The 16,643-nt window shown below is 38.5% G+C and overlaps 2 protein-coding genes across 2 annotated transcripts; both read left to right on the top strand.

Moving 5' to 3' along the window:
- Window positions 1-880: 880 nt before the first annotated feature.
- Window positions 881-3,405, top strand: LOC141607787 (uncharacterized). The gene is made up of 3 exons (XM_074427137.1): window positions 881-1,264; window positions 2,052-2,233; window positions 2,714-3,405. The coding sequence occupies exons 1-3, from the start codon at window positions 881-883 to the stop codon at window positions 3,129-3,131; spliced, it is 984 nt and encodes a 327-aa protein (XP_074283238.1). The 3' UTR covers window positions 3,132-3,405.
- Window positions 3,406-6,842: 3,437 nt separating this feature from the next.
- On the top strand, window positions 6,843-7,902 carry LOC141607786 (uncharacterized). Its single transcript, XM_074427136.1, has 2 exons — window positions 6,843-7,445; window positions 7,534-7,902. Exons 1-2 carry the CDS (start codon window positions 6,843-6,845, stop codon window positions 7,900-7,902), a joined length of 972 nt encoding a protein of 323 aa, XP_074283237.1.
- Window positions 7,903-16,643: the final 8,741 nt, after the last annotated feature.

Below are 16,643 nucleotides of genomic sequence, written 5' to 3'. Positions count from 1 at the left end.
AGTGTTCTAAGTCCTCTCCTACCCTTAGAGGCAAAGGTAACACATCATTACTTCCCTCCTTTAATGATGAAAACAAGAGAGCATTTGCTTCTTGGTTGTTTGATGTTGAATGCTATTTCGAGAATAAGTGTTTTTCTGATAAAGAGAAGTGTAAATTGGTTTTGTCTTGTTTAAAGGGTGTTGCTTTACTTTGGTATAATATTCTTAATTTTTCAAGGAGAATGGAAGGGAAGGGTATGATAAGTTCTTGGTTTAAACTTGAAAGGAACATGAGACTAAAGTTTCTACCTTGTTCTACCATGGATGATTTGTGGGATAAACTTAAAACCCTAAAACAAAATTCCTTGAGTGTTCTTGAGTATGCTAAATTATTTGAGGAATTACAATTTTGTATGTGACAATGAATTTAATCCTTTCAAAAAAATCAGATTTTACCTTGGCCTGAAATCTGAAATTGCTAGGAAAATCAACTTGAAAATGATGGATTCATATGGTGAATTGCTTGAGTTGGCTTTGGATGTTGAGAAGAGCTTAGCAAGGCCTAAAAACCATGAGGTCTTAGCTAAAGGAGACAGTTTAGAGGTAACCAAAACAGATGGAAATGAGGAGAGTTTAGACCAAGTAGTTGTACCATGCTTGGACATTGCTTGTCCTAAGTCGAAGTCCCTTGAGCCAAATGCCATGAGCACTTGTGGTGAGATGAATAGCTCATGCAGTGCTACATTTGAGAGCCCATGTTTTGAAATTAAAACCCACATATGAGCCTACTAGTGAGGAGGAGAGTAGCCGTACCCTTACCCATGGAGCCATCAATGACCAAGCTACTGATTTGAGGCCTAGAGAAGTGATTGTCGACCAAAGACTACTTAACCTTCAAACCATGAAGTTTGGACAGTCCATGGTCATGATCAATGGTGGAACTTGTTGGGATTCAAGAAAGGGTAAAGCAAGAATGGGCACAAGTAGAATCAATAAGCCTTGTATGAGTGCACATATTTCAGAACTACTTGTGGAGATTTCAATCCTAAGCCATGAACACTCCACCATAATCAAAGGGGAGTTGAAGTGTAGGGAAGATGTCATACACTCCACATTTGATCCCGGAGGAACAATCAATACTTGGTTAAGTGAGCAATCTGAAATTGGGAATGGTGCAACACTTCTCTTTCCATTCACCATTCTAGTCTATGATCCGGGAGGAAGTCATGAGAATGTCGAGAATTTGAGAGCAAAGTCTTTTGAAGAAAGGGAATTTGCAACAAAAGTTGTTGCATTGTGATTCATTTTTAAGCCAAAAGAAAGAAACCAAGTGTTTTCTTCAAAAAAATCTCTTCTTTGCTTTGTGCTTGAAGAGCTCCATTGCTTTGTGCTTGGGGTTGGTAATTCATTTGCTTGTGTGCTTTGAATTATCGAGGCTAGTCCTATTGCTTTGTATTCGGGTCTAGTCATATCACCAAACCGTCCTCTAAGGACACGCTTAAAGAACCAGTTTATTTCATGCAAACTTAGGCTCGTTACTTTAGTTTTTCGCTTAAATTGTCGAGTGAGAGGTTTCACTCCAGGTAACCAGCCCATCTGTTTTATGAAGCAGCCATCTGTTTTATGAAGCAGCCATCTGTTCATACTCGTATCTGCTCTATGATAGGTTAGATCACTCTGAGAAAGTACGTAACATAGTAACTTCATTAAATATTTTGAGAACCACACGTACTAAACCCATTGATGAATATGTTAGGCACATATATTAATAGAAAGAGATGGGCCTGTTGCGGCCCAAGTTGACGATAGCTGCTTGAGAGTGTAATCCACCTTCTGTGAACTTTGTAAAGAGAGTTTCCTCCTTACCTTGATAGAGAAGATTGAGCTAACATATAATCATATATACTTCTATCTCTATTAATCTTCACATGTGTCATCGTTTGACTCTTGCTCTTTTTGTACTGAATTTTTCATCGTACGACTATTAAAGAATACATTATTTTTATGTAAGAATTTATAGCTTCAACGTGTTTTTTTATTTCTTGTTTCTTATCTTCACACTTCATATGCAGGTGACTAAGCCACAGCAGACAGAATGTGTGGGGGAGTCATCCTCACAAGATATTAACAATAGAGAAACTGTGCGGGACTTAAGTAGAAGGCACTATGTAAACGACAGGCTTCCAGGGCCTGTATTGCTTGCTAAAGAAAGGCTACGCGAAAGACTAAGAGGTGTTTCTGGTTCTGAAGCCAGGTTGGTGGTTAGGTGGTGACATTCAGTTTTTACATATCTTGAGGTTTCCTCGTAAATTAGTGACTCCATAATGTAGGGTATCTGCTAGTACTTTGTTATGTTATTTGACTCTTCACTTTTGGGGTTGTACCGTATTTGACATCATCCAATGAGATGGGTATGGAATCAATACCAAATCCTTACTGCTCGGACACTTCTTAAATAGCCAAAAAGGGAGCTGGCATGCTAAAAGCAGAAGTAAGAGACATGTCTGGCGCCTTTAGTATGATTTTTAACTGTTAAGCCCTATATCTCGAACTTCTCGTTTTCAGATTGAACTTAAAATTTCACTTATATAACCGTAATTTTCTTTTCGAGACTTCAGCCCCTTCCTCATTTTAGATCAAGGTCCCTTTTAGTAAGAAGTTGACTCCTGCCGAGTCCAACACTATTCAAGTAACATAAAATTAATTGAGTTCGTTGTACCGTGCTTGAATGTAGGCAAAGCAGGGAAACATCTCCAAGTTTCCACTACGACTTCTGGGTCTTCGATGCAGACTGGGAAACCAATGGGTTTCAGGACCCACCAACTTCTGATACAATTTTGAATGAATCAACATCCGAGCGTAATCATCAGCAGTCCATGTCAGAAGAGGCAAAGAAGAAACCGCTCGGATTGACGAAGGAAACCCTCAAAAAGCTTCGCCGTGAGGTTTTCACATTACACCAAAAGGGAGGAACTCAGTTGAAGTCCAAAGCTTCAAATGAATGCAATATTTGTTTGGAGAACTTTGTCGAAGGTAATGAGCTGGTAACTCTATCTTGTGGGCATAAATTTCATACTTCATGTTTATATCCCTGGCTCCGGACTTGTGGAGATTGCCCTTATTGTCGTGCTCGTTTCCTAATTCTTAGTTAAATACTGACACACATTAGGACTTCTGCTGCAATTCCGAGAGCTTTATCATAAATAGAACAGGAGAGGTTTGTGATATAGCTTCTATTGCATGTGTCTCCATGTTTGTATTTTGGATAGGAGTATAGGACAAGCATGGGACATTGTACACCTCTTGATTGTATGATAATTAATGTAAAACAGTTTGTGTTTGTGTTTAAGGCTGTAAGCTTTGGGTTTTAGTAATGCTTCTCCTCTAGCTGATTTCTACGGTTTTATGTTCCCCGTCTCCCTATTTTGTCCGTGTAACTAAAGATTATATGGAGTAGATTTTTATGTTTCCATTAAAGTAGATCCAGAGAGGGCAGAGGGGTTAATAATTAGGGATGAACCATAATAAATGTACGAGGACACTGGATATGGGATCTAACCGTTTCATTGAAGACGGCCACTATCCGTCACAAGCTGAAGACGGATAGTGGCCCTCTCACAAAATGCAAGTGGGAGGACAAGTGGGGGTATCCATTTTACCCCACTTACACTATTCATTTGCATTTTGTGAGAGGGACACTATCTGTTTTCAGCTTATGACGGATAGTGTCAGTCTTTAATCAGAATTTGTGCGGATCTAAAGAGTACCACACTTGTCCTTTTTGTTTGATTCTCCAATGCTAGTGCTAGACCTCTCAAACGAGTCTTTTTTTTTTCGAGAAATTGGTTGAAACTTCCTATATAAATTGCACAAATTCTCATTATAGACGGACACTATCCGTCTATACGTATAGACGGATACCATTTCCCCTCACAAAATATCCATTTGCCATAAAGTGAGAAGCATATGGGGGTGCCCCACCTTGTCCCCCCTATCCATTTTATTAGAGGTCTTTACCCGTCTGTTCGCTCCACCCGTCTATACCAAGACCTATTGTATAAATTGTTAACAAGTTTTAGGCATACTGGTTTATTTGGTTGAACAAGAGATCTTATGCTAGGCCCTATTCTTTTGAAACTAAATACAAGTTTAGTTTACTCTTATAAGTTCAGTTTAAGTCCGCTTCATTTATTTTTACACACTAATTATTATCCATAAATAACTTGATAATAGTTAAATCCGAAAATGATCTGAACCGAAGTGACCGATCCGGCCTGACTCAAACTCTTGCAAACCCGAAAATTGACCAGGAGCTGAACTCGACCCGGTTGCCAAGTCTACTTCCAATGACGGCGTGTAAATGCGACATCAATACATTAAAAACTAACATAAAACGAAAACAAGTCAAGAATCTCTTATTTCTTTTTTAATGGGCTTAATTATTTGAGAAAGGATTAATTGACGGAAATAATCTCACATTTACGGTCTCTTCTAAGAATAATTTAAACTTTCAATAATCTCACAATAATGGTACCTTTTAACCCCATCTTCGTTAAATGCTCCCATCATAAATTAAACTTGCTATAGCAGGTTATTTTCATGTATATGAGTAATGTCCCTCTTTTAATTGGCTTTACTATCTTCTAAAACCCATATGTGCAACTCCTATCTCTGAAGCTCTTTCTTATATCCTTCTTTTATTTTTGTTGACAAATCATAAGACCATCCACATTGGGGTTCTCATGCATTTTCACGAGAAATGTGAAAATTGAAAGGGACAATTAAAATGATTAAAAAAATGCAAAAGAGGAGAGAGGGCAAGTGAAAATTTTCGCCTGTACGAAGACGGTTCAAGAGGCCGAATAGGCCCACAAGTGAATAAAAAATTAAATGGATAGGAAAAGTGTGGTTTTTGTTGACCAATAAGAGCTTGCCACGTGGTGGAGCCAGCCCAACAGCTATATTTTGCTTCACAATAGATATATACAACGACTATTTTTGAGTATAATTAATTAATTAATTTATTTTCTTACAAAAAATAAAATAATCATAATTCATAATTTTTTACCTACTATAAAATGAGCTCAATATCAATATATTTTCTTACACCACTTCTATTTTCTCTCTACAAAACTATATTAAATCAAAAAATGACTCAAGATTAAAGACCGTAAAAAAGTGCGAATTTCGAATTTACCTTAATTTATATCCCAAAAAACCGTTAAAAAAATAGAAATTCGAATTTACAATAATAACGATAAAAATAATAAATTATAAAACCAAAAAATTTATATGATTGCAAATAATGATAATGAAGTAAAATAAATATAGTGTGAGATAGTGAATGTTGAGTTGGATAGTGTGGAGCTATAGTAAAGTATGAAAGAGAAGGAAAGTTGAGTATTTGTTGATGTGGGTGTTATTTTGATGTTTCTTGGTGAATTTTGGCAATGAGTGGAAAGGTGAGGTGGATGGTGAATTGGAAAGAGAAAAGCTGAAAAAGTGTAACTCACTCGATTAAACAAGTGAGTCAACTAATTCAGACATGTGAAGAGATAGAAAGAGAAAACGCAAAAAAAAAGAGGAAATTCTAAAACCTAGGCAATAATGACGGCGCACAAAATTTTATCGCCATCTTCGTCAAAAAATCCAAAAAAATCAAATAAAAATCGCTTTTCTCCTCTGGATTTTTTTGTAGCTGGTCCTTCATCAGTTGTGAAGATTGGATCCAACCCGGTGGATATTGATCCTTATGAGCTTGATGATCTTATTACTGATGAGGAAACAGAGGAATGGATCTTTCAGAATCGAGGTAAGAAAAAGCAGAAACTGGATACTATTCCTGAGGAACCTGAAGGTCTGTTGCATTTCTCTGAGTCTGATGTTAAGAAGGAATTGGATTTTTGAAAAAATTCTGTAATCTGCTTCATTTTGGGAGCGAACTCTCTGTGGGATGTGGTGTAGGACTTTGTCCGTAACCTCTGGGCGGATTATGGGATTGATAGGGTATCCTTTCTACCTTCTGGTGTCTTTTTAGTGAGATTTAAGTCGCCAAAGGATTATAAAGCAGTCTTACAACATGGTCATTTTTTGTATGAGAATAAACCATTGATTGTGCGACCATGGTCTCCTACTGAAACATTGACTAAAGCTGAGGTGAAAGTGGTACCAGTCTGGGTTAAACTCCTTAACCTCCCCTTGAAATTATGGGGGCAGTGTATACCTAAAATTGCAGGTCTAATGGGTGAATAGGTTAGATGTGATGGACCAACGGAGGAGAGGACTCGATTAGGTTGGGCTAGAGTTCTAATAGATGTGCCTTTTGGAAAGGTTCAACCAAAGGAGATTAAGTTTCTGGATGAGGAAGGAGTTGTGATATGTATTGCAGTTGAATTTGAGTGGCTTCCTATCCTTTGTCAGGCCTGTGGTGGAATCAGCCATCCTGATAAAGCTTTCCAAAAACCTAAACCTGCTCCGAAGAGTAGAAAGAAGATTGTCCAGAAATGGCAAACTAAGGTGAAGGATCCTATGGTGAAGACAGTCCCTCTGGTCTCTCCTAGGGTGCCTAACCCAAAGGTGGTCACACCTAAAGGAGTCCTCAACACTGTGCAAGCTCCTACTCCTGCAACTCCAATGGGGCATGCTAAGAAGAGTCAAAAGTCAGGCAATGCTATTGGATCCTCTATGGTGATTACCCCTGTTAGGGCTGTCATTAGGTTAAGCAGACATGAGCTGATAGATAAGGGTGGTAGCTCACTAAAATTCGGGCAACATACTTTTCTAGAAGCTTTAAACCATGAGACACCAAAAGTTGGGATTGGCACTGTGATAGATACCCTACCCCCTGAAAGGGGGGGAGTGCAATGATAGGCTTTTGGAACATTAGGGGGTTTAACAGTCCTACCAAACAGAAACATGTGAAGTGGTTCTTGCATCATCATAATGTAGGGCTGTTTGGTCTCCTTGAGACGAAGGTAAAACCTTCTTCTCTAAATTCTGTGAGACATAATATTTGTGAAGGGTGGTGTATATCTACCAATACTCAGTGGCATAAAGGAGGTAGGGTGTGGCTTATATGGAAACCCAACCTATATCAAATTCACTTTATTGTGTACAATGCTCAGTTTATTCATGTGAAGGTGGATGAGCTGACTACTAGGGAGTCTTTCCATCTAACCATGATTTATGCTTTCAATGGGGTTCAGGAGAGGAAAGGACTGTGGGCTAGATTATGTCATTTCCAGGATACTATGTCTGGTCCTTGGCTTATCTATGGGGACTTTAACACAATTCTTAGGCCCAGTGAAAGGTTAGGGGGTCAGTCAACTGAGGAGGAAATGGATGACTTTCAGATTTGTACTGACTATTGTAATGTTGTGGATATGTCTACCATGGGTTCATACTTTACATGGAACAATAAACATGAGGCTAACACAAGAGTGTTTAGTAGATTGGATAGGGCTTTAGTGAATCATGAATGGTTAATTCAGAGGCCTGATTGTTATGCTTATTTCCATGTTGAGGGATATTTTGATCATACCCTGTGTGAATTAGGTTTGGAGTCAAAATATTCTCGGCACCCCTATGTTTCAGTTTTTGAAAAAGTTAAAGCTTCTTAAGCAACCTTTAAAAAAGTTGAATAGTGAGTTGTATGCTGATGTTGAAAATAATACTGTTAGAGCTTGGAAGCATTTGGAGTTTGTTCAAGAACAGTTGAGATCTAATCCTACAAATGCTGATTTACTGGGTATTGAGCTCGTTTCTATGAAGGATTATCATGAACTCCAAAAAGCATGTGATAGCTTCCTAGTCGAAAAATCTAAGGTTACTTGGCTCTCTGAGGGTGAGAGTAATACCAAACATTTTCATAGCTATATGAGAGGGAGGCAAGCAAAAAATATTGTGTTAAGGATTGCTGATTAACATGGTGACTGGTTCTCTAAACCTCTTAAAATTCAGAAAGCTTTCGTGAATTTTTACTAGGCACTGTTGGGGGAAACAACTAATATGAAACCAGTTAATGCTCAGGTTGTTCAGTGAGGCCTAGTCTGTACTCCTGAAATGCAAGCTACTCTTATTTCTCCTGTGACCACTGAAGAGATTAGGAATATTGTGTTTGACATTCCTATACACAAGGCTCCTGGACCCGATGGGTTCTCAAGTGCATTTTATAGAGATGCTTGGCCTGTGGTGGGTGAGGACTTGTGCAAGGTGGTTCAAGATTTCTTCACTCATGGTAGACTCCTTAAACAGGTGAATCATACCTTTGTCACTCTTATACCTAAAGTGGACCTACCATAAAATGTTACACAATTCCATCTCTTGTTGTAATGTCCTCTATAAAATCATTTATAAGCTGTTGTGTAATAGACTTGCTACTGTCTTGCCCCACATCATTATTCCTACACAGGGGGGTTTGTGAAGGGGAGAAATATCATAGAAAATATTTTAATGTGTCAGGATGTTATACGATTGTATAATAGGGCTTCTGTTTCACCTAGATGTCTCCTCAAGGTGGACCTTAAGAAAGTATATGATTCACTCAATTGGAAATTCCTTGATTAGATGCTGGATGCTTTATGCTTTCCTTATCCCTTTAAGCAGTTGGTAATGAAATGTGTGACCACTGCATCTTATTCCTTGGTTTTAAATGGGGAACCTTTTGGGATGTTCTAAGGGAAAAAAGGACTGAGGCAGGGTGACCCTCTTTCCCCAGTCTTGTTCACTATTGCAATGGAGTATCTTACAAGAATCTTACAATTCACAACTGAAACTCTGGACTTTAAATTTCATTATTTATGTGGGAGATTGGGCTTGCATCATATGATGTTTGCTGATGATTTGTTGCTTTTCTCTAGAGGTGATAAGCAGTTTGTTATGGTCTTGCTTAGATCTTTTGCTACATTCTCTATTTCTTCTGGTCTTTAAATGAATTTTTAAAAATCAAACATTTACTTTAATGGAGTTCAAAGAGCATTTAAGGATCAGATCATTCACATGTCAGGCTGCAGTGAGGGGCAGCTTCCCTTTAAATATCTTGGAGTACCTATTGCTGCTAGTAAGCTGGGAAAAGCTGATTGTCGAATTTTGATTGAGAAGATCATTGAGAGGATTATATATTTTGGAGCTAGGAAAATTTCATATGCTGGCAGATTGATCATGGTCCAGTCTGTGCTCACCTCTCTTCTTTCTTACTGGGCCAATATTTTTCTAATCCCTAAAGGTGTGTTAAGGAAAATTGACAGTATATGTCGAAATTATCTATGGGATGGTACTAGCAACTATATTAGAACTCCTCTTGTGAGTTGGGAGCAGGTTTGTACCCCAAAGAGTGAGGACGGCCTAGGCATCAAACACAGCTTCACCTAGAATATGGCCACTGTTAGTAAACTGGTATGGTGGATTTACAGCAAGCCTAATAGTCTTTGGGTCAAATGGGTGAATCAAATTTATATGAAAGGTGGCAGTTGGTCTGACTATATTCCTAAGTCTCATATGAGTGAGAATTGGAAGGCCATCTGTAAGGTGAGGGATACTCTTCAGGATGGTTATGCTAATGACATTTGGCTTGCTGATCAGAAGGGCTATAGTGTCAAGTCTGGGTATGAATGGCTTCGACACAAAGAGTAGAAGGTGGGTTGGGCTAAGCTGGTTTGGAATAGGTGGTCTCTACCCAAGCCCAGCTTCATGAATTGGCTTATCCTTAGGCAGGCCCTCAATGTCAAAGATAAGTTGTTTAGGCATGATGTAATTACTGACCCTTGGTGTTGCATTTGCTGTGCAGTTCTTGAGACTGTAGTTCACCTATTTCAGTAGTGCAAATACACACAGTTGGTGCTGAATGATATCTGCTACTTGTTACATATCTCATATCCAGAGGGTAATGCTATTGTTTGGGTAGGGAGAAGAAATTGGACTGCTCTACAGAAAAGTTGCTGTTTAGCAACATTCATGGCTGTCTACTATGAGGTGTGGCATCAAAGGAATGCAGCAAGATTGGAAGGGATGGTTTGAAGGCCTGAAGTTCTGAGCATGAAGGTCGAGGCTATTATCATATGCAGAATTAGGCTACTGAAAGTAGAGACTCTCTCTTTGAGAGATCGGGATTGGATCAACTCAATTGTTTAGTCTTATGCTTTTGTTGATCGTGTTTTCCTGTTTAAGTTATCCTTGTAACACATTTTAAGGTTAATGAGAAGTACTTACATTTCACCAAAAAAATAGTGAGTCAACTAATACAAACTGTAATACCTCGTAGTTTATAACGCTATAGTACTCGACCGAGTAGGCAGTCCACTCGACCGAGTGTAGCTCACTCGATCGAGTGGGGGACTGAGTGGAATTTGGAAAATGGTTGGAAGTTTCTAATACATCGTCACTCAACCGAGTGGCGGTTCACTCGCCTGAGATGGAGCTTCAATCGATCGAGTGCACCGAGCACTCGATCGACTGACCCGTCGCTGTCCAGCTTTTTACACGAGGTTGGTAGGTGGTATATCACTCTTAAAGCCTTATCTTTTCAGAATTATTTCACTAGTAACCACCCTCACCTGACCCATACACTCTCTAAAAACCTCTAAAAATATCATATACCTTATCCTCAAGATCTAGCACACACTTCTTGAAGAATTCATTCCCAAATATTTGTTCTTGCCATTTATTCATAGTGTGATAAGATTATGTTCACTCTCGTCCTCTTTGTCTTTAATTAGTAAATCCTAATTAATTAGTATGTGGTTTAAGAAATTAATTATGGTTATAACTAAATTAATGGGGTAATTAAAGGTTAATTAGCATTGTTATTGTTGTAGTATGTTATAATAATAGTTAGCTATGGATTATGTAGGAGGAGATTTCATTGAGGAGCACTTCTAGTCCTTAGCTTGAAGATTGTGGAAGAGTAACAAGAGGTAGGGTTTCCCTACTTAGTTTTAATGATATGGATGTTGTTTGTGCATTAATTAGCATTAATAACATGATAGTTGCATTATAACATGGATAATGGTAATTAGGGTTGATGGTATGATATTGTTTGGCAATATTCGTACATGTGAAAAAATGGGTAAACATTGTTATTCCTCTATCGGTAGTAAATTGCATTATAACGTGATTATGAGACATTGGTGTTAAAAGGGTGAGCTAATGTTGAATTGAGCATTTATTACATGTCATGAATTGTACATTTGAAAAGCATACTACTTGTTTGTAATTGTTAACTTATGTGGTGTTGAGTCTTGGAGAATGGTTGGATTGGGTATTAGTTGCGAGACATGGTTGTAGAGGAGTCGTAGGACAATTGGAAGACCGTCTTGCGCTTGAGTCACCTCTTGGAGCTTCCCACTCCAAGAGGGATGTGCACATTGAGGGCTTGAGTTTGGAGGGACCCGTGTGGTTGAGATACGGCATCTGGCAGGGGATCCGAGTCGCTCTTGGGCCCAGTACCACTGACGTGTTCCGAGTAGTCGAGTACCTAGTTGTGGTGTGGTGTCGTGGGCGTGTCGCTGGCACCGGAGTGTTGGGGGTGGACACTAGAGTTGGGCGTTTTACTGTTAATGGCTTTTAATTGCATATTCATATAGTTTAGCATAGTAGTAGATCATTCATGAACATTTGTATTGTTAAAGCTAACCTTGTGTTTTAAAATGTCTATGGTGAACCATATGGTGATTTCCGCCTATATGGGGAGCAGTGTTAACAGGTAGGCTTTGCATATAGTGACTCGGAGGCTTTGGGGAACGGTCTTCACTTGTAGCGAGTCATCACTTTTGTTACTCTAGCTTTTTGGCATTAAACTCCTTTTATTCATGATGGTTTGTATAATTGGGGTGGCCTTGTGGACCCCTTAACTTGTAGTAATTTATTTGACTTAACTACTTAGTATTTTATGGCATGAACTTAAACTATTCGTCTTAAATTGCTTTACATTTGTTTGTTCGCACTACGAGCTTGGGAAACCAAGTCTTGTGACACTCTCATGTGTTGGGAGTTGCCTTGAGGAAGGATCCCGACTTGTGGGAGTGTTACAAAGTGGTATCAGAGCGATGATTTTGGAGCCTAAACTAATGAAGCAATGAACATAGGTGTGTCAATTTAAAATGAACCTGTTTTAAGTTGTAGGGAACTCGTGGCAAGCTTTGGAGACGTCCCAAGGTTGTACTCTTGTCCTCTTAACTGGAGTCGGTCGCAACACATGGGGGTAATGGGACGTTCTTGGTGCATATGGTTGTTGCATATCCTTGTTCGATACTTGTGAAGTAGTTTCTTGTTTAGTAGAACTTGATGTGGTGACATGGATGATTATAGTTAAGCTAATGAGGAACATGTTGGATGTTTATGTGTGAGCATGTTGAAGTGTTGAAGTTGGTAATTTATAAATAAGAAATGTAAATCACATGCTAATTATCATTATGTGTATATCGTGTATCACATCGATTCTTTTACTTTTTACGTGCTTGCATTTAGAAACATGCAAAATAGGGTTATATGTGGATTTATGTGAGTTGGAACGAGTACATGATCCTTTAGGGGTATACTCGGTCAAGTGGAAAAATGGGACTCGGCCGAATTGAAGGCACTCGACCGAGTGCCCATGCCACTTGACCGAGTGGAGAGTTTTCCATATTCTGGAAAATTCCAGATGTTGAAACACTCGAACGAGTAGGGGACCCACTCGACCTAGTGTGAGTCATTCGACCGAGTGGTAGTACCAGTCGACCGAGTGGCCTATTGAATGAAATTTGGATACCTCTTGGAAATTTAGGCACTTTACCGAGTGGGATAACCACTCGACCGAGTCGAGCATCACTCGACCGAGTGAAGCCCTACACTCGATCGAGTGGGCCTGTATAGTGGTTAATATCGTTTGTCTCTCATTGTAGGACATGTATTGACGTTTGCTATTGATGTGACTCCTATTTACGCAGATTTAGTCCCCTAACTAGCCTAGTTCCTATGCTTTTTAGTATGTATTAGGGTCGTTTCTTATCTTTAGCCTCCTTCTATGCGTATTATTTGAGGTTTGTCGTCCTTTCTAAGAGAAGAGCATTAATCTTGCCTAAATGGAGTGAAGCGGAGCTAAATTGATGATATCTAACGACCAAGCATCAAAGAGGAGACTAATACTAAAGACCTAAGTCAATAAAGCAAAGAAAACGATTAATGATGAAGACCCCCACGACCCCTCAACGATCCCCACGGATCTTGAGGCAGTCAAAGAAGGAGAAACCATGTGGTCCGGTTCAAACTCGTCGTCAAAAGCTACCAACCAAAACAATATTTATAACTTCACAAACTACTCTTAGTAAAGAGGTAAGTAAAGGTCGGATCCCAAGGGACGGGTATTGATGTAGGATTCTCAATCGCAAATGGTTGTGTCTTAGGGTTTCACAATTTGGGTTGAGATGAAATTGGTCTAAACTAATTAACAAGATAAAAGTAAAGCAATGAAAACAAGCAAGGTAATTAAAAAGGGGTGTAAACAATTGATTAAAGACACTAGGGTGTCATGGGTTCATAGGGGATTCATGGGAGTCTATCATACAAACATGTTCTCAACTAGATGCAAGCACCTACTGTTGTGATGGGATCGAGTTGGTGTATAAGCTTACAATCCCTAAGAAGGTTTGGGTCCCGGAGCCGAATCGATTAGATTGTACAACACCTACAAGTCGACTTAATCCTTCCTATTTAACTATATGCATGGTCTAATGAGGCTCGAGGTTGTGTATAAGCTTATAAGCCTCATTGAAAAGATAGGTGATGGGTAAAAAATGCAAGGATTCATAGGCTCGCATTTCATTAAACATAACATGTGCATAAGTTGAAATCACAACAAGCAAGCAAATTAATTATGAAAATATATTAGATTAAGCATAGATCAATCCCCATGTTGGTTTCCCCTAATTCCCCATTAACCATAGCTAAGGAAACTACTCACTCATGATCAAGTTTAACATGTTAATAAGGTTGTCAATCATACTAACAAGGCAAAACATGATGAATAAATGAAAGTGATTAACAATAATTAAACAAGATTAAGAGAGAATTATACCTATGAAGATGATTCCAATAATAAAGTAAAGAATAATAGAAGTACTTGATGATTGATGGAAGGTTGTCAATCCTCCAAATAAACCTAAATAATCTTCTAATTACCCAAAATAAAGGAAGAACAATAGAGAAATTAAGGAAAGATTAAAATGTGATTAATATTGAGAATTGTATTACAACTAAATTAAGACTAATTTGAGAGTATTAAGAGATGATTACAACTTGATTGAGGATGGATTAAGACTTGATACCAATCTAGGTAGTACAAAGGGGTATTTATACTAAAGATTAGGTACAAAGATTAGGGTTTCTAAGGGCTTAAATGACTATTAAGACCATAAGAAAAGTTGAGGAAATGCTACTCCCGAGGGAAATGAGCGGATCCTCTTGCTAGTCCTGCCTCGATCCGCTAGTCCCGTGCTGTGGGACGGGCTCTTCTGCCTTGAGATCCGCTCGGATCCTGGGGAAGACGCTCGGGTCATGGTGTTGCAAGCCGCTCGTCTTGGGCACAAGACGCCCTGATCCTGGTGCTCTAAGATACCCGAGTCGTGCTCGATCCGCTCGGATTCTTGGACAAACTACTTTTCTTCTTTTGATCCATAATAATCCTTAAGGATCATGTCGGGGATGCAAAGATCATTTCATCATTACCCATTTCACTTTATTAACTACTTAGGCCTCTAGTGTTGGTCTTCTCTTTGATGCTTGGTCATTAGATGTGATCAATTTAGCTCCATTTTACCTCATAAATGCAAGGTTAGCAATCCTTTCCTACCAAGGAGACAAAACCTCAAAGAATATGCAAAATGGGAAACTAAAGATAGTAAATGACCCAATTCTGTGCTATAAAGCATAGGAACGAGGTTAATTCGGGGACTAAATGTGCTCAAATATGAGTCACATCAAACATCCCCAAACCGAACTTTTGCTCGTCCCGAGTAAAGAGGTGACTAAAAGTAGGACCTTTATTTAAACTAACCTACTAATATAGCCGATGTGAGACAATTAGCGGGTGTCACTCCGCCCCTTCAACTCACAACAAGACAACCATGAGGTAGGATGCCCTCTTGCAAGGCAAGGTGGGCTTGCCAAAATGGCGATACATCCAAGCATTAAGCGCACGAAAGCAAGTAATGGATGCATCTACAAAAATGAATAGCCACTTTCCTCATTTAAGTGGCGGAAATTATCTAAAAGTGAAGGAATCTAAGGGTACACATTCCATCATAGATAGAGTTTCTTCAAAATACTAAGCCTAGAAGGATACCAATAAATCACCTCCAAGTTGTGTCAAGCTAGGGTACCTTTGTCCTCAATTGTTAAATGCTTTCGTCAAGAGTAGACTCCCTATGGTGTTAGAAACACTGGGGATCGCAAAATTCCTCTTCTTGCCTAGACAGAAGAAGGGTCGTCCCCTCTCTACCATGCACAAAAGTGGATTCGATGGATAAAGGGATCAATGTGATTTGAGTTTCATATGGGAGTTTGCTTTTGTTGTTGATTTGCCCCCAATTTCTTGTGGCATTTGACATTTGAGAACACTTTTTTTTCGCCATTTCTTTGATGTTTGACATTTCAATACTTGACAATTTTCAACTTTTTGCATTTTTCTTTTGAACATTTTCAAAGCCACCCTATTTGTAGCGAGGGTGCTTATATTTGAAGCATAGGAGTTCTTATTTTTGTACTCCTCTTTTCTTTGATGCAAATTGCAAACTTCTTGTTGACAAAATGTGGTAGAATATGGAAGATGGTTGCATGGTTTCAAGGGTTACCTTGGAATAAACGGTAGCCAAGGAGTTATCACGCCACAAGGTACTCTTGACTAGGCCTTAATCCATGGGTCAAAGGATACTAGCATGACACATCCTAGGGTGTTTTAGAAGCATTCTAATGAGCAAAGTCTTAAGAAGAAAAAGTATCTACAAGGGCCTTATATACACTTGTCAAGCTTCCCAAATAGATGTTTTCACAAAATTTTTCCTAAAATGCAACTATATGCCATGATGCAACTAACATTTATACAACCTAATGCAAATGCTTCTATCAACTAGTATGCTATATAAACTAATTGCAACTCCTAAAATCACATTGGTGTATACCGCATCAATCAAAATAAAGCCACATAGTCATTAACATAAAGAGGAAAAATGAGATTGGAAAGTTCATACCATGCGGTCTTCATAATCCTCATGCCTCAGATGTGGCGTAGTCGATCAATGTGATAGAAGGACAAACAAACAAACAAGTATATACAAAATATAAAAAATTACACTATAAAGGAATGAACATGTTTTTGATTTTTTAATTTTTTAATTTTTATATGGTTTTTGTGTTTATGAAAATAAAGGAAAATGTTTTTGTATTTTTCAAAATTTTTCAATTTTTCAATTTTTATCATTTTTGATTTGAAGGTCAAGTTAGAATTTCCCATCCCCACACTAGTATGGGCATTGTCCTCAATGGCCAATACGATAGGAAATTATGCAAGATAAAATGAGAATGCATGATTTCTACACTAATATGCAAACTATATGACATAAACACAAGTGATGCATTCTAAACTATACTATATGATGCATGAATTTATTGGTTGGAGAGATAATTTAGATTAA

Source organism: Silene latifolia, chromosome 10, assembly GCF_048544455.1.
Source record: "Silene latifolia isolate original U9 population chromosome 10, ASM4854445v1, whole genome shotgun sequence".
Taxonomy (NCBI): domain Eukaryota; kingdom Viridiplantae; phylum Streptophyta; class Magnoliopsida; order Caryophyllales; family Caryophyllaceae; genus Silene; species Silene latifolia.
Note: the sequence above shows the minus strand (reverse complement) of the source record. Positions and strands in the feature narration are given on the sequence as shown.